We start from the raw sequence: 25,450 nt of genomic DNA on the forward strand, positions 1-25,450 counted from the left end.
CTCTCTCTCTCTCCCCTCCTCCCCATCCTCTCCCTCCTCTCTCTCTCTCCCCATCCTCTCTCTCTCTCTCCCATCCTCTCTCTCTCTCCTCTCCCCATCCTCTCTCTCTCCCCATCCTCTCTCTCTCTCTCTCTCTCTCTCTCTCTCCCCATCCTCTCTCTCTCTCTCTCTCTCTCCCCATCCTCTCTCTCCTCCTCTCTCTCTCTCCCCATCCTCTCTCTCTCTCCCCATCCTCTCTCTCTCTCTCCCCATCCTCTCTCTCCCCATCCTCTCTCTCTCTCTCTCTCTCTCTCTCTCTCCCCATCCTCTCTCTCTCTCTCTCTCTCTCCCATCCTCTCTCTCTCTCTCTCTCTCCCATCCTCTCTCTCTCTCTCTCTCTCCCATCCTCTCTCTCTCTCCCCATCCTCTCTCTCTCTCTCTCTCACTCTCCCATCTCTCTCTCTCTCTCTCTCCCCATCCTCTCTCTCTCTCTCTCTCCCCATCCTCTCTCTCTCTCTCTCTCCCCATCCTCTCCCTCTCTCTCTCTCTCTCTCTCTCTCTCCCCATCCTCTCTCTCTCTCTCTCTCTCTCTCTCCCCATCCTCTCTCTCTTTCTCTCCCCCTCTCCCCATCCTCTCTCTCTTTCTCTCCCCCTCTCCCCATCCTCTCTCTCTTCTCTCCCCCTCTCCCCATCCTCTCTCTCTTTCTCTCCCCCTCTCCCCATCCTCTCTCTCTTCTCTCCCCCTCTCCCATCCTCTCTCTCTCTCCCTCCCCCTCTCCCCATCCTCTCTCTCTCTCCCTCCACCTCTCCCCGTCCTCTCTCTCTCTCCCTCACCTCTCCCCATCCTCTCTCTCTCTCCCTCCCCTCTCCCCACCTCTCTCTCTCTCCCTCCCCCTCTCCCCATCCTCTCTCTCCCCCTCTCCCCATCCTCTCTCTCCCCCTCTCCCCATCCTCTCTCCCCTCCCCATCCTCTCTCCCCCCTCTCCCCATCCTCTCTCTCCCCCTCTCCCATCCTCTCTCTCCCCCTCTCTCTCTCCCCCTCTCTCTCTCCCCATCCTCTCTCTCCCCCTCTCTCTCCCCATCCTCTCTCTCCCCCTCTCTCTCCCCCATCCTCTCTCTCCCCATCCTCTCTCTCCCCTCTCTCTCCATCTCTCTCTCCCATCCTCTCTCTCCCATCCTCTCTCTCCCCTCCCCCGCTCTCCCCCCTCTTTCTCCCCCCTCCCCCCTCCCCCCCTCTCTCCCACTGCCCACCCCCACCCCACTCTCTCTCCCTCCCCCGCTCAGGTCTCTGTTAGTCTTTTTACGTCTTACTTCGAAGTGCGGTAAACATTCTTTATTGACAAGTTCATCAGTCCACGCCGACACTCTAAGAAATTGTGCAGCTTGAATCACGGTGTGGTCATGGGCACGTCCAAACAGGATAACCCTGCCATTGAGAGATTTCCGCGTCGACCTATCTCATGGTTCTGGTTCCAAACAACCGATTGAGAGTGTCACATGTTCGCCTGTTACCGCTGGAACGCCTTAAGCAGCGCTATAAAGCGACCAGGGGATGGACATTTCGTCTATTGACCTTATGTAGTATTTTGTTCAGCGTTTGTGTAGTATAAACAAATAACCCTACTTTCATCTCAGAATGTAGGAAAACTTCTTCTGCAGATAAGAGCGTGGATAAGGTAGGTATATGCTTCTAATTCAGTGTGACAACCATAACCTCAAATTGTGAGAGTTCCATGAACTTCAGGAAGTTCGACATTGTCAAAGCTTGAAGTGTATTACTTCAGAAAAGTGAAGCATCCAGAACACGTAGGCGAATGTGAACGTAACGTACACACCGTCGGCGGCTGTATAAATGATTAGTTGCAATTGCGTGTCAAGCAGAATAGACACCGGAGTTTGTGTTACGATGTATGATAAGGTACGAGGCGTGAAGAGCGTCGGATGTTGACCGATCAGTGCGAGGGCACGAAGATGCTGCATACTCGTGATACGGCGTTATCAGCACATGACAGTCTGAAAGGGGATTCATCGGGGGCCTGTTTGGCGGCTGGTCGAATCGTGCAATCTCCAGATTTTTGAGGCGTTCTGATGTGTCACTGGCCCGATGTTGGACTGCACGGGAACGTATGGTAAGGTGTACCAGTCACGGTTCTGGTCGATGACAAGAAGACAGGATGGGAGTATTGCGAACGTGGATCGTAACCCCTTCGCATCTGCGCCGTCATCCCAGAATAAGTAGTGGATTCCCAGCAACAGCGCGTCATCCCGCACCAGCGGTCGCAGACGAGCAACGATCAGTCTAGGGAATTACCGTCCGCGCGTAGTGATGCGTGGCGTGTGTGGACGAGTACTGTCCAGTTGAAAAACAGCCCGACGATACTCTCGCTTGTGAGGTTACGCATGAGGCCCGAGATTTCTAAGACTTACATCGTTGTGGTGGCAGTTTCTTCAATCACTACCGGCCGTGATGCCACTCACAACACAAACGGTGCTTTTGGAGCGGTACCGTGACGGGGAAGTATAGACTGCCCGCCCATGAATGTCGTCGCATTGTGTACAGCGATGAATTTCGGTTCCACACGACGTTGAATAACGAACGTCGGGTAGTATGGTGGCAACATGAGGAGAGGCCCATTCTCACTATTTTTTGGAGAGGCACAGTGCAGTTAATTTCTAGTGCCATGGTGAGGGGAGCCATCGGGCGTGAGTTCAGATCACGGCCGGTAGTGATTGAGGAAAGTAACACCACAACGATGTATGTCTTAGAAATCTCGCGCCTCATGCGTTACCTCACAAGCGAGAGTATCGTCGGGCCAGTTTTTCAACTGGACAGTTCTGGTCCACACATCACTACGAACTGCGTACACGATTTTGTTTCCCCGTGGCCAGCAGGACCCAAACTCTGTCGTCGACAGAACGTGGATGAAATGAGCTAGAACGGTTCCAGAGTCAGTATCAAAGATACCTGGGACTAGTTAAAACAATTGAGGACCGGCTTGCCAGGAGACGTTATAACGGTTTTGACCATCCTTCCCAACCGAATTGGTGCACGAACGCAGGCCAAAGGGGATACAACGTCATACTGATAAGCCGGCTCATATTGCCAAGTTCTTTGTAAATTTGACCCGATTCTGTAGGCGGTTAAATCGCATCACATACTCTCCAAACCCTTGAAGTTTTTCCTCCGCACATTCTGGGTGCTTAACATTTCTGTCATGCAGCGTAAATTGAACTGATACCCTTGGTGAGTTAACGATGGTAAGGACGTTAGGTGAGAAGCGGCGTGGCAGTTTTTTTCCTGCACGCTTGCTCAGTGGCGTCGCGGAGGCGGCACGTGGAGCCAGCAGCGACGGCAGTAAAAGGCCGGGCCGGCCGTTCATTTCCGCGGCCCCTCGCAATTTCCTGTCCCCTGCTGCTTCCATCGCCGCCAAGCGGGGTGGTCCAAGCACAGCCTTAGAATACTTTCCACAAACCTCCAGCTGCAGTATCCTGCGTTGGTACCGGAATGAAGCTCCGGGAGCTTAGTGGGATGTATTTCAAACTGTCATGCGTAGTAGGCAAGGTATAGCAGATTTCTGTGTATGATACCGTGCAACAATGAAAGCAGAAAATACGAAGAAAATTCCTATCTGCTTTCAATCCCCATTAGTGACAAAAATGCCGGGAGCTGTAACCGCACGTTTGTCGAAATCGGAGCACAGTTGTTAAACGTCTTTGCATGCCGGTTTGTCACCACAATCTTAGCGTTTGCGATTCCGCTGAACGAGAATTCTGCAGGTGCCAAGTCTAAGATGCACAGTGTCTCAGAACGTCAGGCGGGTTGAGGACGGACTTGGTATACACAACTTTGCAGTACTGTAACACTGTGGCAGAACATAAGATGCGTAGCGACGACTTTCAAAACTGCCGCGTGAAATTCTGCTCTGACAGTTTTTCAGGCACGAATTCTGGGCGAAACACACCGCTGTTGCCGCAGAATATAAGTTTCCTGAATCGCGAGATTTTGGAGGGGGGGGGTCCTTTCTGTGCCGTAGAGAACACAAGCGACAGTCATCGGGACTGTTCAGTCCCTCAGGAGAAAGTTACATCAACATGCTCCACCCTTTGAAATGGTGTACAGGAAAGCAGAACAGGCTTGAACTTCGACGCAGATAAAAACTATCCTGGGAGACGAACGCGGAACCTTGGCCTTTGTGGTCAATGGTTTTAGCAACTAAGCTAAAGATGCGGCTCGCCACCACCCGCTCTGGCATTATCACTGTCACCTACCTAACTCAGTCGGTAAGAACACTGATTACGAAATTGTGTTCCTGTTTTAATCACCCGAGCTTCCAAACTTAACAACCTGCAGAGTTCCATTCACATAACGTTTTCTGTTCGTTGTGTGTTACGGCAACTGGTGGGAGACAAAACGAAGAGCCTCCGTCGCTTTTTATTTCCCCGTCTGCAACAAAGCTTGTGTACCTACCCACTGCTTCGTGGCATTATTACTAGTCTCAGAAATCGTTGCGAACGGCGGATCGCGTCTGAAATCTGCTTAAAACGTGTAATTTGTGACTCTCAATGCAAATGCTCGTTACTGTGGGTGTAGTGATCCATTTGCATACTACTACCAAGGGGACGGCGCCTGGTCATCAGCGATTTCGTCGAAGTTCGTGGTATATGTAGGGCCTAGTCAGAAATGAAAGCGACGGAAGTGAGAGCTCTAAATGTGAGGCATAAGCCATTTCTTAGCGTAGTTAAGCAAACCGCGGTTGGCGCACCGGAAGTAGGCCTACTTCAGAACGCTAATTCGATGTGCGTGGGTGGCATCTGTATGCGGAATCTATTCAGTTTTTTATGTTATCTATACTCCATATCAACCGAAATAATTCTAAATATCTTGTACACTCCTGGAAATGGAAAAAAGAACACATTGACACCGGTGTGTCAGACCCACCATACTTGCTCCGGACACTTCGAGAGGGCTGTACAAGCAATGATCACACGCACGGCACAGCGGACACACCAGGAACCGCGGTGTTGGCCGTCGAATGGCGCTAGCTGCGCAGCATTTGTGCACCGCCGCCGTCAGTGTCAGCCAGTTTGCCGTGGCATACGGAGCTCCATCGCAGTCTTTAACACTGGTAGCATGCCGCGACAGCGTGGACGTGAACCGTATGTGCAGTTGACGGACTTTGAGCAAGGGCGTATAGTGGGCATGCGGGAGGCCGGGTGGACGTACCGCCGAATTGCTCAACACGTGGGGCGTGAGGTCTCCACAGTACATCGATGTTGTCGCCAGTGGTCGGCGGAAGGTGCACGTGCCCGTCGACCTGGGACCGGACCGCAGCGACGCACGGATGCACGCCAAGACCGTAGGATCCTACGCAGTGCCGTAGGGGACCGCACCGCCACTTCCCAGCAAATTAGGGACACTGTTGCTCCTGGGGTATCGGCGAGGACCATTCGCAACCGTCTCCATGAAGCTGGGCTACGGTCCCGCACACCGTTAGGCCGTCTTCCGCTCACGCCCCAACATCGTGCAGCCCGCCTCCAGTGGTGTCGCGACAGGCGTGAATGGAGGGACGAATGGAGACGTGTCGTCTTCAGCGATGAGAGTCGCTTCTGCCTTGGTGCCAATGATGGTCGTATGCGTGTTTGGCGCCGTGCAGGTGAGCGCCACAAGCAGGACTGCATACGACCGAGGCACACAGGGCCCACACCCGGCATCATGGTGTGGGGAGCGATCTCCTACACTGGCCGTACACCACTGGTGATCGTCGAGGGGACACTGAATAGTGCACGGTACATCCAAACCGTCATCGAACCCATCGTTCTACCATTCCTAGACCGGCAAGGGAACTTGCTGTTCCAACAGGACAATGCGCGTCCGCATGTATCCCGTGCCACCCAACGTGCTCTAGAAGGTGTAAGTCAACTACCCTGGCCAGCAAGATCTCCGGATCTGTCCCCCATTGAGCATGTTTGGGACTGGATGAAGCGTCGTCTCACGCGGTCTGCACGTCCAGCACGAACGCTGGTCCAACTGAGGCGCCAGGTGGAAATGGCATGGCAAGCCGTTCCACAGGACTACATCCAGCATCTCTACGATCGTCTCCATGGGAGAATAGCAGCCTGCATTGCTGCGAAAGGTGGATATACACTGTACTAGTGCCGACATTGTGCATGCTCTGTTGCCTGTGTCTATGTGCCTGTGGTTCTGTCAGTGTGATCATGTGATGTATCTGACCCCAGGAATGTGTCAATAAAGTTTCCCCTTCCTGGGACAATGAATTCACGGTGTTCTTATTTCAATTTCCAGGAGTGTATATATTCGTAAAAGCCATGAAAAGGAAAGGCAAAAGATCTGGGATTTGCAATTAATTTCAAAGAAAGGATTGTAATTAGTGTCTACGAGCTCTGCAAATATCCAAGAAAGGATAGTAATTGAAGCGTTCAGGACTTCGTAATCCGTTAGTTTCATTGTGACTTACGAGCAGCCCTCGGCAGCCGCGCACGAACAATTAGTTCTCTCATTTTTACTGTGGATCTCACGTCTGCACGTGTAAATAGTCGACAGTAAAATAATAAAAGAATCTACTTTTATATACGAATTTATCATGTACGCCTTACGATCGGGCCGTGGTCCGGGGGGGGGGGGGGGGGGGGGAGGGAGAGGGAGAGGTGGCAAAGGTGGCAAACTGGGGTATTCATCCCGGGCGGCAATTTCAGGGGGGCACAAAATTCATATTCTTTAAGAAAAAAACCTTGTTTCACAAAGCGCCTAGCATCCACCGGACGTTGGTCTACAGATTGTCCATATGATTTTGGAACTCATCCTGTTGGTTTGTGAACATTTCTGAATACATTCTAAGTTTTCTGAACGAATAATAAGTTGATTTCTGAATGCGTGCCTATGTACTTGATGTTTCTGACAGGGAAATTCCCGTGGCATCTATAAATAAAAAAACTTGACCGCAGACGAAAAGGGCCGGAGCTATACGAGCTGAGCCGAATAAACAGGAACGGGTGAATGCCAATCGCTGTTTACGTGGTTGATGGGTTTGCGAATGATGAGCGGCGTTTTAATTATTAGCGAAATCCATGGATTCAGACTACCAGAGAGGAAATAAACGACTAACGGGAACAACAGGTAAAAATGACTACGTGTTATCTTCCCGGTATATCAAAGAAAATGAAATTTCTGCCGGAATGCTATACTTTGAAGGGCCAGTTGTACAGTCCCTGGTTAGCAGCCGCCCAAGTTCTATTCTCGGAATAGCACGGAAAACGCGTTGTACGAACACGTCATATCGTCTAACTGGAGAGTAACCGCTTGATAACTAACCGGTGATTAAAGTTTTGACAATGGCACCAATAGTTACAGAATTGATTGTTAGAAGAAGGAAGGAGAAGAAAACGGGACATCGCACAAATTACATAGAATATATTGTTACAAATTAATATAAAAAATTTCGGACTATTACTGCTTTTCGATCTCGTGCTCGAGAAACTTGAAGAAATCAGTGAAATGTAAAACTATTTCCTAACATAAAAAGTTTTGCTTGTAGTACGCCTAAGAGGCATTTGATATCGTTGCTTTGTAAACCATATTCTGTCGTTTATACAAATGAGGTACATACAAATGACCATTTGTGCCACAACACTGTCGCTTATTTGGTGTGTTAAAATTGTTGCAATACTAGAAAGGCGTTTCATCTAGCAGACGGTGACAAAATAGACGTAATCAAATTGAGAAACCACACCAGTATTCGGTACTATTCGTATTAATAGCTTTTTTCAGTATTAGATAACGAGGTTTTGATTTTCCATGTAGCAAAACGTTTGACGAACTTTGAGGTAATATACTTTCGCAGAAAGAAAAGCACGCCGTGTAAAGCTGCAGCAAGATCACAGAGGAAAAAAATACTGGGACCTGAGGACTGAAGAAATATGTACTGTCTTGCTCGTCTCTTGTCTTTACTGCTTTTATGTTTCCTGTATTTAATTGTATACCACACGAAAGAGGTTGTTATTAGCTAATAGGCAATAAAGATTGAAAATTTTCTGAGTTCTTATTCTCCCAGTCGCAAATAATCCCACCCAGTAGTGTTTTTTAAGGGGGGTGGGATGGCAAAATGACCGACTGAGAGCAAGAGAGGCACCACAGGACATTTCAATTTCCACTTTCCTGAACATAGGTGTGACGGCTTCCATTAAGAACTATACTGTGTTTCGCTCTGTGGAATTCGAACGTGTAACGTGCGAAAGAAGAATGTTACGGGGTACTGCACTTCGGCACACTTACGACCAAATAACATATCTTACATTTCCTCGAATATGTATGTCCTGTACATCAGACTCTTCAGAAAGAAATGCGCTACAAGATGACCATTTTTGGAAAATCAGATTTTTTAAATTTGACACCCTACCTCAAACGCTCGACGGGAAGTTTTTGCCCGGTTCGGAAATATCGTAGGTGGGGGCAACATACAATCCATTCCTGGAAATGTTTCCAGTCCTAAATTTTCCTTTGCGTTTGCTTTTTACGCCGTTAATTAAAATATTAATAAACCGAAATAATGCTCAATAACTTGTATTTGCAATACAAGTAACGTAAAAACTGAAAATGGAACAAAGAAATTTCCCCACCTCCTTAGGATTAGCGTTCTGAATTCTTCCCGTTGCGCCAACCGCAGCTTGGTAACTACGCCAACATAAATGCTCATACTGCGACAGCCGCAACCCAAATTATTATTTTTTTCCCCTCCTTTTCTCCTGCACGCTTGGCCATCTGGAGCTCCCAGTTATCACTTCCACTTCTGCCCAAGCCCTAAATGTATCTCATATTTAGACGAAATTGGTGCAAAGGTGTAGGCGCGGTTGCTTTCTTAGAGGCACCTTTTATAAAGGCTGATTTACGGACCAAATTGGGGAGAAATGACAGCTCAGAGGAAAAACTGGTTTCCTGCAGCTGGACGACTAATACTAAATAAGCACAAATAACTGTAAAACTAGAATGTTTACACTATACGATAGCACGCCCTTCGCCCAGTGGTTTTGCTACGCTGTAGCTCAGCACCGAAGAACAAGGGGCCGGCCTTAGACACTAAGCTTGGGCATCGATCCTAGAATCCTGAATTCGATTGTCCGAGCATTTTGTGACACTAAAACGGCGGAGCAACTGAGCTGGAGATGACACGGACGTATTTCCTGAGTAGCCCATAATCTACAGATGTAAAAATATATCGTCGTGCCAGTTCCACTACATCACTATTTACTTGCTAATTACAAGTTAAACAAATACGAACGTTGTCAGCAAATGTCTTCGGCATGTGCAAAAAAAAAAAAAAAAAAAACAGTATGTACACTACTATCAAAGGAAGACAAACCCGAGTGAATCGAGAAGTACTTTATTCTACGCCCTCAAGCTTAAAATTAAGTCTGCGTTACCACGGTGAATAGCAGTTACCGTTAGTGAATGGACAAAATTTGTTTCTGTATTACAATGAAAATGTCTGCGCAACAGTACAAATATGTGCTGTCTCGTTTATTTCCTAATCCCTATTTATCTTAGTTTCCAAACGAAACCCAATTAGCCCGCAATGGGTCACAATACTCCGAAATTTTTCCAAACAACGTCCGAAATTGTTCGGAGTTAGGGTTCAACCCATATTAACAGTACATGCACTGTGAGAGGATATTTATTATAATGCAGACAGCGTGATTTCAACACCACACACAAAATTGGTAAGACATCCATGAGCGTGCCTAGTTCAGCCTATCATGAACCATTACCTTTCAGACTGTGTACTGCAGTGATTTGACACAAGAGCAAAACTTAAAAGTGGAAGACATCAGTCACGGCCAACAGATTCCGCTCAAATTTGGCAGGTCGCCTGTGTACGACATTGACTCACATATTTTGGCTCAAAGCCCCTAAGTTTTTGATTAAAAAAAAAGACCACTGAAGTTCATAACGTTTAATCGCCACTAAATTGACAGGATCGACAGATAACTGAAAACGGAGCATTTTTCATTACGATACATGGAAACGGCGAACGCATATTTTCGTAGGCATTGAAGAAAGGAATTTTCACGACTGCCGCATGTGTACCCATAAGGCAAATATCGTTCAACGAAAACTCCGCTGGCGTAACACCAAGGCATCCTTTCGGAGAGCAGAGAAACTTTTACATTTTCAAATGCATTCTGCAATCTTACTTTTATCTGCATTTTTTTAGTGTCGAAATTGGTAGGAATAGGAGAATTAATGAGGTAATCAATAAGGGATGATGATGATGATGATGATGATGATGATGATGATGATGATGATGATGATGATGATGATGATGATGATGATGATGATGCAACACAGAATAAAATTATAAATGAACAAAAAGGCTGTTGCAAAGGAGCACGAGGATTTAAAGACCAACTGATAATAGATGCAGAGGTGACATATCAAGCTAAAACTAAACAAAGGTCGCTACACTACGCATACATTGATTACCAAAAAGCTTTTGATAGTGTACCCCACTCATGGTTACTATAAATATTGGAAATATACAAAGTAGATCCTAAATTGATACAGTTCCTAAACATAGTAATGAAAAATTGGAAAATCACACTTAATATCCAAACAAATTCAAATAATATCACATCACAGCCAATACAGATTAAGCGTAGAATATACCAAGGAGACTCATTAAGTCCTTTCTGGTTCTGCCTTGCTCTGAACCCACTATCCAACATGCTAAATAATACAAATTATGGATACAATATCACTGGAACATACCCACACAACATCACACATTTGCTATACATGGATGATCTAAAACTACTGGCAGCAACAAATCAACAACTCAACCAATTACTAAAGATAACAGAAGTATTCAGCAATGATATAAGTATGGCTTTTGGAACAGACAAATGTAAGAAAAATAGCATAGTCAAGGGAAAACACACTAAACAAGATTACATATTGGATAACCACAGCGACTGCATAGAAGCGATGGAAAAAAACTGATGCCTATAAATATCTAGGATACAGACAAAAAATAGGAATAGATAATACAAATATTAAAGAAGAACTAAAAGAAAAATATAGACAAAGACTAACAAAAATACTGAAAACAGAATTGACAGCAAGAAACAAGACAAAAGCTATAAATACTTATGCCATACCAAAATTGACCTACTCATTTGGAGTAGTGAAATGGAGTAACACATACCTAGAAGCACTCAATACACTTACACGATCACAATGCCACAAATATAGAATACATCACATACATTCAGCAACAGAAAGATTCACATTAAGCAGAAAGGAAGGAGGAAGGGGATTTATCGACATAAAAAACCTACATTATGGACAGGTAGACAATTTAAGAAAATTCTTTATAGAACGAGCAGAAACTAGCAAAATACACAAAGCAATCACTCACATAAATACATCGGCTACACCATTGCAATTTCATAACCACTTCTACAACCCTTTAGATCACATAACATCAACAGACACGAAGAAAATAAATTGGAAAAAGAAAACACTACATGGCAAGCACCCGTATCATTTAACACAGCCACACATCGATCAAGACGCATCCAACACATGGCTAAGAAAAGGCAATATATACAGTGAGACGGAAGGATTCATGATTGCAATACAGGATCAAACAATAAACACCAGGTATTACAGCAAGCATATCATTAAAGATCCCAATACCACAACAGATAAATGCAGACTTTGCAAACAACAAACAGAAACAGTAGATCACATCACAAGCGGATGTACAATACTAGCAAATACAGAATACCCCAGAAGACATGACAATGTTGCAAAAATAATTCATCAACAGCTTGGCCTACAACATAAACTTATAAAACAACACGTTCCCACATACAAGTATGCACCACAAAATGTACAGGAGAATGATGAATACAAATTATACTGGAACAGAACCATTATAACAGATAAAACAACGCCACATAACAAACCTGACATCATACTCACCAATAAAAAGAAGAAATTAACACAACTAATCGAAATATCCATACCCAATACAACAAATATACAAAAGAAAACAGGAGAAAAAATTGAAAAATACATCCAACTGGCTGAGGAAGTCAAGGACATGTGGCATCAGGATAAAGTTGACATTATACCAATTATAGTATCAACTACAGGAGTCATACCACACAATATCCACCAGTACATCAACGTAATACAGCTACATCCAAACATATATATACAACTACAGAAATCCGTAATTATTGATACATGTTCAATTACCCGAAAGTTCCTAAACGCAATTTAACACATACTGTACAGTTAAAAGGAAGTCACGCCTGATGAAGGTCCGCGTCACTTTCATTGCGAACCAGACCTAAGGTCTGAGAAAGGAAAGAAATAATAATAATAATAATAATAATAATAATAATAATAATAATAATAATAATAATACAGGTAGGTAAGAATGGCTTTGGTTAGTATAGAATTTATATTCTAAGTGTTGTGTGGAAAAAAATTCCGGGTAAGACAGCTGCGACTTCGTTAAGAGGTGCTACATCGGAACACACGCTGCTTGTTTACATCGAGGCGCGGAATAAAACTTAATTTGGAGGTTTCGAAATTGCAATGTGCTTCAGGAAACACGGCGGGAATGAGACATCCACGCGGATGCAAGACGATTCATACCATAACTAATGAAACTATCAGCAGTGATTTTTCAGACGATGTTAGAGAAGTTTTTGAATGTAAATAGTTTTCCGCCAACTCTTCGGAAGGAACAGTGTAGTCACGCCAGCAGCGCCACTGTGAGGACGCAAATAGTTTGCTTTAAATTCATTCTAAACGTTCGTGAGCATTAATAACCTATGAGACTGGACGTGGTAATTTGGTGTTAATCGATAATGCCTCCAAGGCGATTAAGATGCCATTATCAGCACTTCACTGGGTGCGAACGAGGTCGTGTAACAGAACTAGAAGTTGGATGTTCCTACTGCGAAATTGCAGAAAGACTTCACAGGAATGTAGCTACTGTACGTGTGGTGGCGGTCCATGTTCACCTTCACCTTCGCCTTCGTTCGCTTCCTAAGGACGCTACTCTAGCCTCTGCCTATAGGCCTCAGTTTCACGACCTTCGCACGGAACTTAGCGATAGTACCTTTGTATACACTGATGTCTCTCGGACTGGGGTCGAGTGTACATTCGTCATTGGCACCCTTGTCTTTCGAGATCTGCTTCCGGCACACTCCTCAGTATTTACAGCCGAGCTCTTGGCCTTGTATCAGGACACGGAGTACATCCGGTGATACAGCCTTCCCAATTGTGTCCTCTGCTCACTCTCGGCGCCCTCCAGTCTCTATGCGCTGACGCTATCACCCCTTAGTGCAGCGGGTCCAGGAAAATTGTCACTTGCTCACTCTTGGTGGAGCCAGTGTGATGTTTCTGTGGGTACCTGGTCATGTCGGTCTGCCAGGAAACGAGGTTGCTGACGCTGCTGCCAAGGCTGCAGTCCTCTTACCTCAGCCCGCGAGTACCTGTATTTCCTCCGATGATCTTTGCGTTGCCGTCTGTCAGTCGGTGGTGTCCCTTTGGCATCGCCATTGGTCCTCCCTTCAGGGGAATAAGCTTCGGCTTCTTAAGCCCCTCCCGGCGCCTTGGACGACCTCCTCTCGGCCCTCCCGCCGGGAAGAGATTATTTTAACTTGGCTGCGTATTGGCCACTGCCTTTTTAGCCATCGTCATTTGCTCAATGGCGCTGCCCCACCACTTTGTACGCATTGCGCCCAAATTTTAACTGTCCACCACTACCTGCTGGAATGCCCTTTTTTTTTTACTAATTTACGTTCCATCTTGGGTTTTTAGCAAATGAAACGCGGGCTACCGCCCGCGTTTTACTTTTTATCCGCCGAAGCAATATGGTGAAGGCCATTTAATTTTTAGTTTTGGATCTCCATTTCTGTATGGTATTTTCTTAACCATTTTTTTCCCCCGTGCCTTGTTTAGATGTCTCCTATTCTTTCCATTGTCTCTGTGTTTGCATTCTATAGTTCTGACTTGGGCGTGTATGACCTCAGTTATTTTTTGCGCCCTAAAACAAAACAAACTTACTGTACATGTGGTGTGGTCACGAGAATGTACTGTCGCAAGAAGGCCGGGCTCGATGGCTATAGATACGTATGTTGTATATTAAGTACCACTGGGCTGTGTGCGTCTGACTTCACACTGTCTAAAGAGGCGCGTAAGCGTTAATTTTGGTGTTTGTGAGAAGCTTCTGGTGGTATGTGTACTAAGTTTTGTATGAGAATCTCGAGGTGAAGTGAGTGTTACTCAGGACAAATCTGCAAAATTTTACGGAACAAGTGTGTAAATAGTTGGTTGACCTAAAAGGCCTCTTGGGTGCTCCGGACGACCACGTGGCATTACAGAGGGAAGTCAATAGTGTTCAGCATGTATGTCTGGCGCATCGTAATTCATCTGCAGCAGTTGGCACCGCAGTGACGAAGCGAACTGTTAAAAACCGGTTCCTTAAAGGACAGCCATTTGCGACTTCGGTGGTATCAAGCGAGAGTTCATTGAAGGGAAGTGTGGAGGTATGTTGTTTTTCTGATGACATCTGGTTATGCCTTCGTCCCAAAGATCGCCGTGTGTTGATCAGAAGGAGGCCGTTGACGGCCTGCAACCAACGTGTCTGCGTGCTACACACACTGAGCCTACACCTTGAATTACGGTCGGAAGCGACATTTCCTATGACAGCAGGAGCACTTCGTGGTTATCCCACACACCCTGACTGCAAATTTGTACGTCAGTTCGGCCTGTTGCGCTGCCATTGATGAACAGCATTCCAGAGGGTGTTCTCTATAGGATAACGCTCGCCCACATACCGTTGTTGTAACCCAACATGCTCTACAGTGTCGGTATGCTGCCTTGGCCTGCTCAATCACCAGATTTGTCTTCAATCGAGCACATATGGGACATCATCGGACGAGAAATGCAGCGTCGTCCACAAACACCATTAAACGTCCGTGTGTTTATCGACCAAGGACAACACACATGGAACTCCATCTATAAAACTGCCTTCCGGCACCTGTACAACACAACGCGTGCACGTGTGCATGCTTGCATTTAACATTCTGGCAGCTATACGCGTTATAATGTACTAGAATTTCAGACGTTCAATTGCTTGTCTCCCTCTTAGATTAACATACGTTCCTAGACGAGTGTGTTCCGAAATTTCATTACCTTATTTTTTAGTTTTGAGATTTTGTTTCTGTCATTGTATATCAAGTACCATCCATGTAGTTGTTCGAAGGAAAGTGAGGACACCCAAAAAAGTGACAGCGATTGTAAGGCAATCAGGATGATTATTTAATTCTCTACTAAACAAAGTCGTTTGAGAAATTTGCGTACCTTGTTGTTTGTTATCGATTACCGTCTTAACCCTCTCATTCCTACAAATTTATACACGAAAAAATACAATTGGAAAAAACTGCATATATTGTGGATTAGAACGCCGTTTTTCCTCCGTCAGCTGCTTCGTCTGCTACAATAGCGGTGCTTTCGTCGGACAGCGTCCATTCTTAGACTCCGTAAGTAGAAGTAGTAACAGTTTTCTTCTATTTATAGGAAAACATGCGTTTGCGGACACTCCATATGATGAAAAAAATCTTCAGTTAACTGTCGATCCAGATAATTTTTGAGTCGATTGCGCGTCATGATCTTCAGGAGCCGCTTTGTCAAATACTGGGAAAGTTGAGAGGCGTTCAACCAAAATATGTTGGTGTTGCTTTTTAGATTAAACAGAAACGACCTGCCCAATAAGAACCGAATCCATTGGCCGCGTTTCAGGCCTTCCACTTGTTAGCCGAACATAGCCTTAAGTCATTAATTCAGCGATCAGTTTTGTAAGACTAATTGGAATAGGAACTTCTTCGTTACATTTGGGACAGTTTTACAATTCTACTTAGTCTTGAACTAACAAACTACTTCACCTAGTTAGGTCTCTTCAACACTGTAGTCATAACACATTTCCCACATCCCGTCCGTCTTGATCAACAACGTACTGAACCGTCAGGAACAGAGAAAATGTTCGGAAGGATAGAGGAAGTCAGCCTGATACTGAACACACTGCAGCCTTACAGTTCACGCTGGTGGAGGCGAACCTGCAGCAGTGTCTGTCTCTTGGGCGCTACAACCGCGATTCGTAGTGACCACGTCACTGGCGCCTGCCTGGGGTTGCAGACGCTGCACGAAGGTCACACCCCCAGCGGGGTGGCGGCGCGCAGGCGCTGTAGGCCGGATCAATATAAGGGTGTGAGCGAGCGGGTAGGTGGGGGGAGGGGAAGTCCCGGAGTGTCGCGTAAAGTTTCCCAGCCCCTCCCTATGCTCCCCTGGCAGCCCCGCGGCCGGGATCGATCCTGGACCACGGCGTCCCGAGGGTTGGGCTGGCAGTCGCAGGTGCGCCAGCTGCAGCTGCAGTCGCCATGGCCTACTTCGACCTCGTGACAGGTGGGTGTGCGTACTCGCGGATCGCGACTCGCATGCATGCGCGCTTCAGGGTCTGCCCAAGCGTCTCGGTCCCAGCCCTTACCAGCTGGAGATCCGCCGGTCCAAGTACCTCGGCATCACGCTGACTACTCAAGAAGTTCGCGCGCAACCTTGGTGTACGAGAAGTTGGTGTCGGTGCGTTTATTACTGCACTTATGTGTTGCTGATATGTTCTTAGACTTCCGGCCAAGCTACCCTCTTGTCATTGCGGGGTGCTATCGACTTGATGAACGGCTGCCCCCCCCCCCCCCCCCCCCCCGACAGCTTGTAGGGCTACCGGTGCCCTATCTTGAGGAATGATTCACTGGGTATTTGCTGTCCCTTCCATGAATGAAAACAGTAAGATTTGATCGTAATTAACGTCTTACGGTGTAGTCACTTCTGATGGAATGTTTTAATTTTTTTCCATTCCAACTTCACATTATTTGCATGTCAAATGTATCCCACGTAATGTGTGAGCACCTCATAGATTAATATCAGCAAGCAGTAGTTTGGAAATGGGTGTTCTGAGTGGGTAACACTATCAACCACAATAGTGAAGCAGCGACTGTTCTTCAGTAGAGTGCCACTTTATAGCCCCCGTCAAGTACAGTAACGTAAGACTTATTAATTTTGAGTATGTACATTTTTTCTCTTACCACCAATTTTTTTAGAACTGGGAAGCAGGCTATAAGGGCACAGCAGTTCTACCTCTACTTCCATGCTGACACGGTAATGGATATATTACTTCTCGTCCAGTGAAGACTGGAATGCCTTTATAGCAAATTTAAGAAGAATCACAGTTCAGTCTCTAGACACACACGTTTATTATTCATACCGAGTGTGTGTTTCTTTGCAGTTTATCACATTCTGAAAACCAACTTCAGCTATCTGGCGCATCGTGGGGAACCCAATCGGAGGCCACTTTTACTGTTGATTGTAGTTTCCTGTTCCTTTCCTCTTACACTATTCCACATGCTTTCGAAATACTGTACCGCTGTGGCATCGTGTGTAAAGGTTCAATGTAGTGTCAGCCCCATTGTGTTCGCAGGCAGTTCTGCTTTCTGAGCACGTCTTAGATCTAGTGTGGTACTACTTGAAGCCGAGGGGTCGTCATAAGCGCGCAATCCCCAGACCTTACCTCAAATGAGAAGATGGCCTTACCTCACATGAGAAGATGTACTTGTTCGAGCGAATGTTCATGGAGGATCAAAATTCAAATCACAATCTGACATTCTGAAATAGTGGCAAATTCCTCCAGTGGTTCGTGCGGCATTATCCAAAATGATTGCTTTTTTTTATCCTTGTCCAGTGTCCTTCCTTCATTGTTCGTGCATACCGGCAAAAGACTAAGACGCTATCCCTGAAAATGACCTCTAGATCAGCGGCAGTGGTCGTGGGAGACTTGTGATGTTAATAGTATGTGGTTACAGTTGGTCAGTAGAAAATGCAGTGTATTGTGGCGCGTCTTTACCTATTGCATGTGCGAACATGTCTTTGTATCGCTTCTTATATCTTGTGTTCGAAGCTGTCACTACTACGTTCCGAAACGTGGTAAAAATGCAATCTGATACCATAAATATATTTATGGTTGACATAAGATTTTTCGTCTCTTGGCTTTTGTAGCTTACAGGCATAACAGATGCACCAGTACCATTTCAGAGTACCACATCTGGGTTCTAAAACATTCTCTGAGTATTTCAGTGTGTACAAAGAAGTCAGTTCTACATCTCTTTCTACAATAGTGTGGCACAGTTATAAGGAATTAACTAGATATTTTGAATGTGCCTATTGTCGATTATACTCCGGGAATTAGACGTTGATTATGTAGAAATGTGTCCGGAGAGATTTAAGGGGGCCAGGCTATATAAATCTTAGAGCCGGGAAGGAAGGAATAGATTTATTGGACAAAGGAAGCCACTTAGGTGAACAATATTCAAGAGTTTCTCAGTTCTTCTCTATCTAGGACCCTGTCAATTTAACGAAAGATGCAGACAGAAGCTGCATGATTCGTCACAGATTGGTCAGAGTAACTTTTACTCTGGTAAGGGGCACGACAGATCACTGTCGGCAAAGAAAGTTTTTAGTCAATGGACGTTTTCCAACGTTGTGATTTTTGAAGGAAAAGAGTAGTTTCCAGTTTGCATGTAACTGGATTTCGTGAATCCAGTTTCTGTAAAAACCTGATAACTCCAACATTTAGTGTTTACATACGGATCCCTCGAATTCGAGCGTACGTGGAGATAGCAGTATTATCCTTTCGTGAAGGAACAGGAAACGAGTAAATGATTACACTCTACCATGTACCCTAGGCACACACATGCCATTGCACCGAGTACGGATGTAGAGATAGAACTGGTCAAACTTGTGCACCTTCTTGCGTGATAGTAACAGTCAGTTCTTAGAAGTCGTGGCGCTATGTTTGGCCGCTGTTAATGAAATATGTATAAGGAATCTGGTATTCCTTTGTTTCGGTCCTTTTTTAGAGCTACGAACTACCAGCGGTCAAACTCGATCGGTGTATTGCATGTCTTGCCCGTCACGCAACGCTCGTAAAATTCTTAGTTGAATCTATCAACAGCAATAAGTTTACGTAGTCCCGTTATCTTCACTCTCTTGCTGTATATTTGTTCGCAAAGATAACTCCTGCATGACAAATTTCAGCAAGTTTTTATTCCCTCGAAGCATACCGAAAACAGTTTTTATGAAGGATAATAGTGATGGTGTGTCGGGTAAAAGTTTGTAGAACAGTTGTGCTACATTTTTCGCAACCAGGTGGTGGTGGTGGTGGTGGTGGTGGTGGTGCAACGGAAATTGAGTCTTATTTCCGTGGGACTGTTTTGTTAGTCGAAAGTCTCTTCTAAAATCACTTTAATTTAAAATACAGATAACGTTTATCACCCAGATGTGTGTCGTCATATTTACAGAGGGCAGCCATAAATTGAATAAAGTAAAAATTTCGAGGCTCCAGCACAAAGTGAAACGTAATGTCTGAGTTTTGAAATCCTGGCAAGATTTGATTTTTTGGCACTTGATTACTTCCAGAAGAGCAGAAATAGTAGTATCGTCGCAAAGCCGAGGCGAAAAAATCGCTGGCAAGTGTACAGCTGTGAGCTGCAACAGCTTAGTCGAATCACTGTCCCAAAAATGAGCGATAGCCCAAAATAATCGAACTGTGAGAGGAATTTCCTGGAACGGCTAAAAAAGATCGACCGTTTACGCACTGTATTATGTAGCGCGTGGCCTGCTACCCAACAAGACACAGAGTCCCACGGTTCCCCAAAAACCATCTTATAATGAAATATCTGCAAATATAGTAGTAGTAGTGTAGTGCGGTGGGCTTGGTGCAGCTGCTTCGCGCGTCTGCCTCAACCAGTCACGTAAGATGATCTTATATGCATCTGTAGGGGAACCTCAGTATTGCCGCTGCTGTCAAAGAAGACTATTGTTTCGCCTGCAGCCGTTTGAGCTACGCACTTGAAAGCTGAAAACAGCGCTTCCATGTCAGTGGTCTTCCTTCGCCGACTCTACAATAAAAGCCGGGTGTTAAAATATCTCCTGCATATCTTGTTTGACATTCTGAACGCTAAAAACGTAAGAGTTTCGAAATGCCACCACTTAAGACGGCACCACACAGTTGTGGACAGTACGGATCCTCTGCATTCCGTTGGCTTATCGGTTCTGTTTCGTCAGCGGCTTATCAGCAGCAAGTACACAGTTCAGCAGGGGGGCGATCAGCTGACTCTTGAGAGAGAGAGAGAGAGAGAGAGAGAGAGAGAGAGAGAGAGAGAGAGGGAGGGGGGGAGGGAGGGGGGGGACTGCTGAGGGGGAAACTGAAATCTGATACGACAGCGTCCTCTTCTCAATGTCGAGTCATGGTCCACACGTGCGGCGTAGGTCGCAGTGAGCAAAGGAGTCCCCAGCTTGATAAACAAATAACTTCAGCTATCTTGATAAACTGAATTTCGAACCTTAGTTGGCGTGCGTGTCTGTAATGCCCAAGCCAGCCTACGGATTGTGGTGGAGGGTACTTCAGATTCCAATCTCATTTGCCTGTTACCTGTTCCATTTGCGAAAGTTGTCCGCTAAAAAAATAGTGTACAGGAGAGGATTTAACACAACGCTTTATTTCAATAAACAAATAATTTCCAACAATAGGTTGTCCGAGAAGTTAGATGTCATCGATTGCAGCAAAACCTTGAGAGAGGTTCCCCGTTCCAACAAGTGCTCCCGTTTTCTTCTGTTGTGAACTCTCTCTCTCTCTCTCTCTCTCTCCTACGAGACTGTAACGTGTATACGAATTTTGTTCCATCTGTGGTTGCTGTATGCTTCCCAATCTGTTGAGTTGCTTGCTTGATAGTGAGAGAAAATGTTCATCCCGGCTGCGACATATTCCTTTCTTCCACAAAATAGACAGCGTGTTGTATTGATGTTAGGCGAACTCAACAGCTTACAAGTTTTCATGACTAGTAATCTTTCATCTGGTTGTAACACATGAGGAAAAAATTATAGTCTTTAATCTGCTTCTAGAACCGCCAGACGTTTGAGATCGGTGGTAATGGGATACAGTTATTCATAGCAGCATTAGAACATGCTTACTGTGGTGTCAAATATAAACCACCCTGCGTCATTGCCATCACTTACAAAATGCGTTATATGGGTAACACTAAATTGGTATGCTTGATTAATCTTCGTACACTATCAGGTGTCATCCTGTGTGATCAAAAATGCTGTACCACTTGCACGTTTGCTAACTTGTATGGGCTTGGACTGAAGTTCAGAAAGTGAAAGGATAAGTCCTATGAAATTTAAGAATATCTCCATCACAAAGTTAAACTATATCCAAAATGAAAACAATATGTCCGAAAGTACACATATCAAAACACAATCTGCTACTGATCCTCCTCGGTGTGTTCTTCCGTGACGGCAGAGATGTTGCTGGAGCTTGTCCCACTCATAGAGTAAATATCTCTGGAGTGAGCGTTGCGTTCTGCGCATGTTGTCAACATTAAACCAGGATTGTCACGTGATCTCGGGACTTCGCTGTGCCTGTGTGCTTTCTGCAGCGTTTGAAGTTTATAATACCAAGAGTTTTTGTTGTTTCACCGTTTGTTGATAGTGTAATAGCGATGGTGAATTACATTGTTGCTACGGATGGAAAGAAAAATATGTGAAAGGAGGGATAGTAACTTTTCATGGGTACATTCCATATAGCTCTAATTATAGTTTTCATTTTAGTAAGAGACACTATATACGTTCAAAAATTTCGAGACGCATTATAATTAAGACTTGAGTCTGTAGACCTATTTTTCTACGATTTTATGACTATATAATAGATATTACGGCTCGTACAAAAGCTTACAAACAATCGCTTCCTCTCGTAAATTTGCTAGTGGAACAGGAAAGGGAAAGGTTAGTTGTTTCAGTAAATACTATCCTCCATGCATTTATCAGTGACTTGTCAATTATGTATATATATTACTCCGTCTACTATTTATTTAATGAACTCGGAGCAAGTACTTAAAATGCGTTAAATAAATACCTCAAAGTGCCACCAGTAAGAGAAATTGTGCTTTAGGTCGCAAAAACGAGAAAATAAATACGCAGAAATACAAGAAAAAAGGACGAATTAGCAGGAATATAATCGCTAATATGTGGTAAATTCGGTGTTCTTCGGACACTTGCGAAAGTACTAACGTACTGTCAAGTCGTTTTGCAGGACTATCACTACAAAAATGTACTTCAGGCTCTGTAATACTATAAAGTGCGGTATCACACCAAAAACTACCAAAAATCGAATACATCTGAACTATGACACCTATCGCAAAGAAGCTGAATGTAATATCACTTGCCCTTAAAAGTTACGTAGCTGGTTTATTCCCGGTATCAAATGGATACTGTTAAAATGTCTTCGCAGCATATATAAATAATCCACAACACGTACGAAAAGAATCCGTCTGTACTAGGGATGTATAGACATTCTAAATATAGAGGGCGCTATACGAACAAACACACGACGTCCCGAGATCACGTGACCAGGCCGGCAATGTATGTTGACAACACAAAATCTGTTCTGCGCATGTGAGTGCTCACTCCAGAGATATGTACTCTAGGGCCCCACTCTCCGATAGTGGCACTCCGGACGTGTCCAGTATGTGAGGCGCGTTCCTAAGATGACGCAATTCAAATTTCACCTGGTTCCAAGTCCGTTAAAAATCGGGTTCGTGTCTGCAGCAACTGCAGACGTCCATCATGATTATTTCAGCTTCTTGGTTGTACCGCGTGGTTACAATTAAAGTGCAATTACTCGCGGAGGTCCAGTGTGCGCTGTAATAATCGTATGGCAGTGAAACTTGGTAAATATGCTAATGTGTTAATGAGGAACCGATTTACGCTGCAAAAAATGATGCGCTGCACACTGCATGATATCTACACTGTCATTTGACAAGCCATAACGTAAGTGGACAATATTACTGTCGAGAAGAGTGTGTGTACTGTGAGCGAAAATGTTTTATGTGAATGGCAGCAAACAGCTCAGCATTGAGAGTATCGCTGACTGAATGCTCTGAAACGAGGCCCGATGTCATTAAATAGTTTAAAGACAATAAAATTCGAAAACAAAGATGAGCCTGGCGTGTCACCTGGCACAGGAAGGCGTCCTGTCCCGGTGGAAGTTACTGTCGAGGTTGCTGTGGTTGATACTGACGGTCAGCACGTGCCGTGCTAATGATCGTGCAGTGTCACAACAATGGTCTATCCCATCGTCATAAGTACGGAGTGCTTCGTGATCTATTTTACACTGGTACCCTTACAAGATTCAGACGGTGTAGCAACTGAAACCCATGATCTGCAGAATCGTTCTGAAATTGCTCTTTACTTTCTGGCACAGATCGAAGTTGCTGACATGTGGATGGGCAACATTCTGTGGATTGACAGTCCTCATTTTACACTACAGCGTGCAGTGAATACACAGAACTGTCGAACTTGGGGTACTGTTAAACCGCGAGTTGTGCATGAAGAGCCACGGCACTTGCTGTATGTCCGTGTGTGGTGTGGATTCACTAGTACATTTATTTTTTAGTCCGTTCTTCTTTGAAGAGAATACACCCAGACGGCCTGTCAGGTGTACCGTGGTCTCTGCGCATTATCGGAACCACCTTGTACAGCGTGAGAGTCCTGCTTTGGAAGAGCGCAACTGAGTTGTTTCCAGGTAAGACTGGACAGCGCTTAATGTTGCTCGTCCAGCAAAAGATCAGTTTAACGCAACCTTCCGTGAACGTGTTTAGACAGGATTTCCAGATGCATGGCCTGCAAGATGACCTGATCTGAATCCATGTTACTTTTGACTGTAGGGATATCTACATATAAGAACCGTTTACCAGGGACACGTTAAGTCTCTACCTGATCTGACGACCAGTATGTAGAAACATGTTGCTGAGATTCCATTGTAACAGCTGCTATAAACAACTGTCACATCGTTTTACGGACGCAGCACCTCGTCGATGTCTCCAGTGCTCGTATTGAACGAGCTGTTTAAGCATCGGTTAACAATGAAATCAACATTATGCCTTTCTCACTTTGTCTTTTTCTGCCCTCGTGCAGATCCTAATCCATCACAAAGGAAACATTTCTTGAAGTCTTTCTCGCCTTCGTCAGATTTGCACCTAGTGGCCAAAATTGTAACTATTGTCCAGCGTAAATTGGTTCCCCATTAACGCATCAGCATATCTAACAGTGTTTCTGCCATTCGAAAAATTACGGCTCACACTTCTATTATAACCTTCCGGTAGACGTTAACGAGGTGGGCGTAGTGTGTTTGTGCATTTCCGTATGTGAAGTCGAGCTGATCTAAGAAATATTGACTTCAGGGCTGGAGAAAAGATTCCAGGATCTGGCCTCAATACTGCAGAGCCCTCAAATTATGCTGGATGGTGATCAGAGGCCTTTGATATCTGTATGAATTATCGGCCCAAGTGACCGACCCACTTAACTGCTGAACATGTGAAAATAAGTCTGTTGGGTTCATAGGTATCTGGCCACTTCCATATGCTTCTAGAGTCAACCGAAAACACGGCACTAGTGGTCCAGGTTCCATGCCAGGTAGTTCCTTGCATGTCTTCACACACCACGATGCGCGACATCCAGCTGTTCGCAATGGACACAGAGGCCCAGAGGATGGTGTGAGAACTGTTGCTGCTGTCTTGGTTGATACAGCTTTCCCATTTGTCTCCACAGAGACAGGAGCCGTTCGGTTGAATTCTCCTCGGGGCTCTGTTGGCGATAATTTGCTGGAAGCGTTTACCAGCTGGTGCTGTTGCGTGCAGGCTACCACTACGGAGAGATTTTCACTATACTGTGCTTCACGACACCGCCGAATGACTTTGCTATGGTGTACACAGATTTCTCGTACCGACAACCCGTCCTGCGCATGGTGACATTACGCGCGCAGTATCTCTTCAAACATATAGAGTAGTGTAAACAAGATGCATTCTTCTGTTCGCTATTCGGGAGGCAGTGCAGTCTGCTGAACTGAGAAGTAATTTACGTTTATCTCCTTCACTACGCAGTTCGCCGTCCATAGCTGTTTCACAGCGTCAGGAGTATAGGGAAAGTTCTCATTTTAAAAAATGCATGATGAGAGCAAAGCAAAATCTCTTTTGAACAGTTTCTTCAGAGTTTGTGTTTCAAGATTGTTTCACAGCTGGTCTCTGAATCAGAATTATTGTAACCCTGCTTGAAGGTGATGCCAATTAGTGCCACCTTTATAATCAGTGTCTGTAACCCATAATTTACGACCTTGACTTTCGGGATTTCTTCCATCCTGAGACAGTAAAACTTAGACACTTAGCACCTGCTGTGATTGTCTTCGGCTTTCGTAATTTTTCTGCATCCACTCATTACGTTCGTACGGAAGAAGAGAAAGTTAAAAGGTGTTTGAAGTTATCAGTTACATGA

At 45.1% G+C, this 25,450-nt stretch overlaps 1 protein-coding gene across 2 annotated transcripts in view; it reads left to right on the forward strand.

Annotated features, from left to right (window-relative positions):
- LOC126261079 (cerebellar degeneration-related protein 2) overlaps positions 1-25,450 on the forward strand; it is a 467,608-nt gene that overhangs the window by 183,936 nt on the left and 258,222 nt on the right. The window contains exon 1 of one of the 2 annotated variants that reach the window (XM_049958509.1): positions 16,438-16,477. The exons of the other annotated variant lie outside the window; for it this stretch is intronic. Coding sequence (XP_049814466.1) covers positions 16,453-16,477 — 25 coding nt within the window. The 5' untranslated portion in view covers positions 16,438-16,452. Of the gene's footprint in view, positions 1-16,437; positions 16,478-25,450 lie in introns of those variants that run through there. 2 annotated transcript variants of the gene reach the window in all.

This window comes from Schistocerca nitens, chromosome 1, assembly GCF_023898315.1.
Source record: "Schistocerca nitens isolate TAMUIC-IGC-003100 chromosome 1, iqSchNite1.1, whole genome shotgun sequence".
Taxonomy (NCBI): domain Eukaryota; kingdom Metazoa; phylum Arthropoda; class Insecta; order Orthoptera; family Acrididae; genus Schistocerca; species Schistocerca nitens.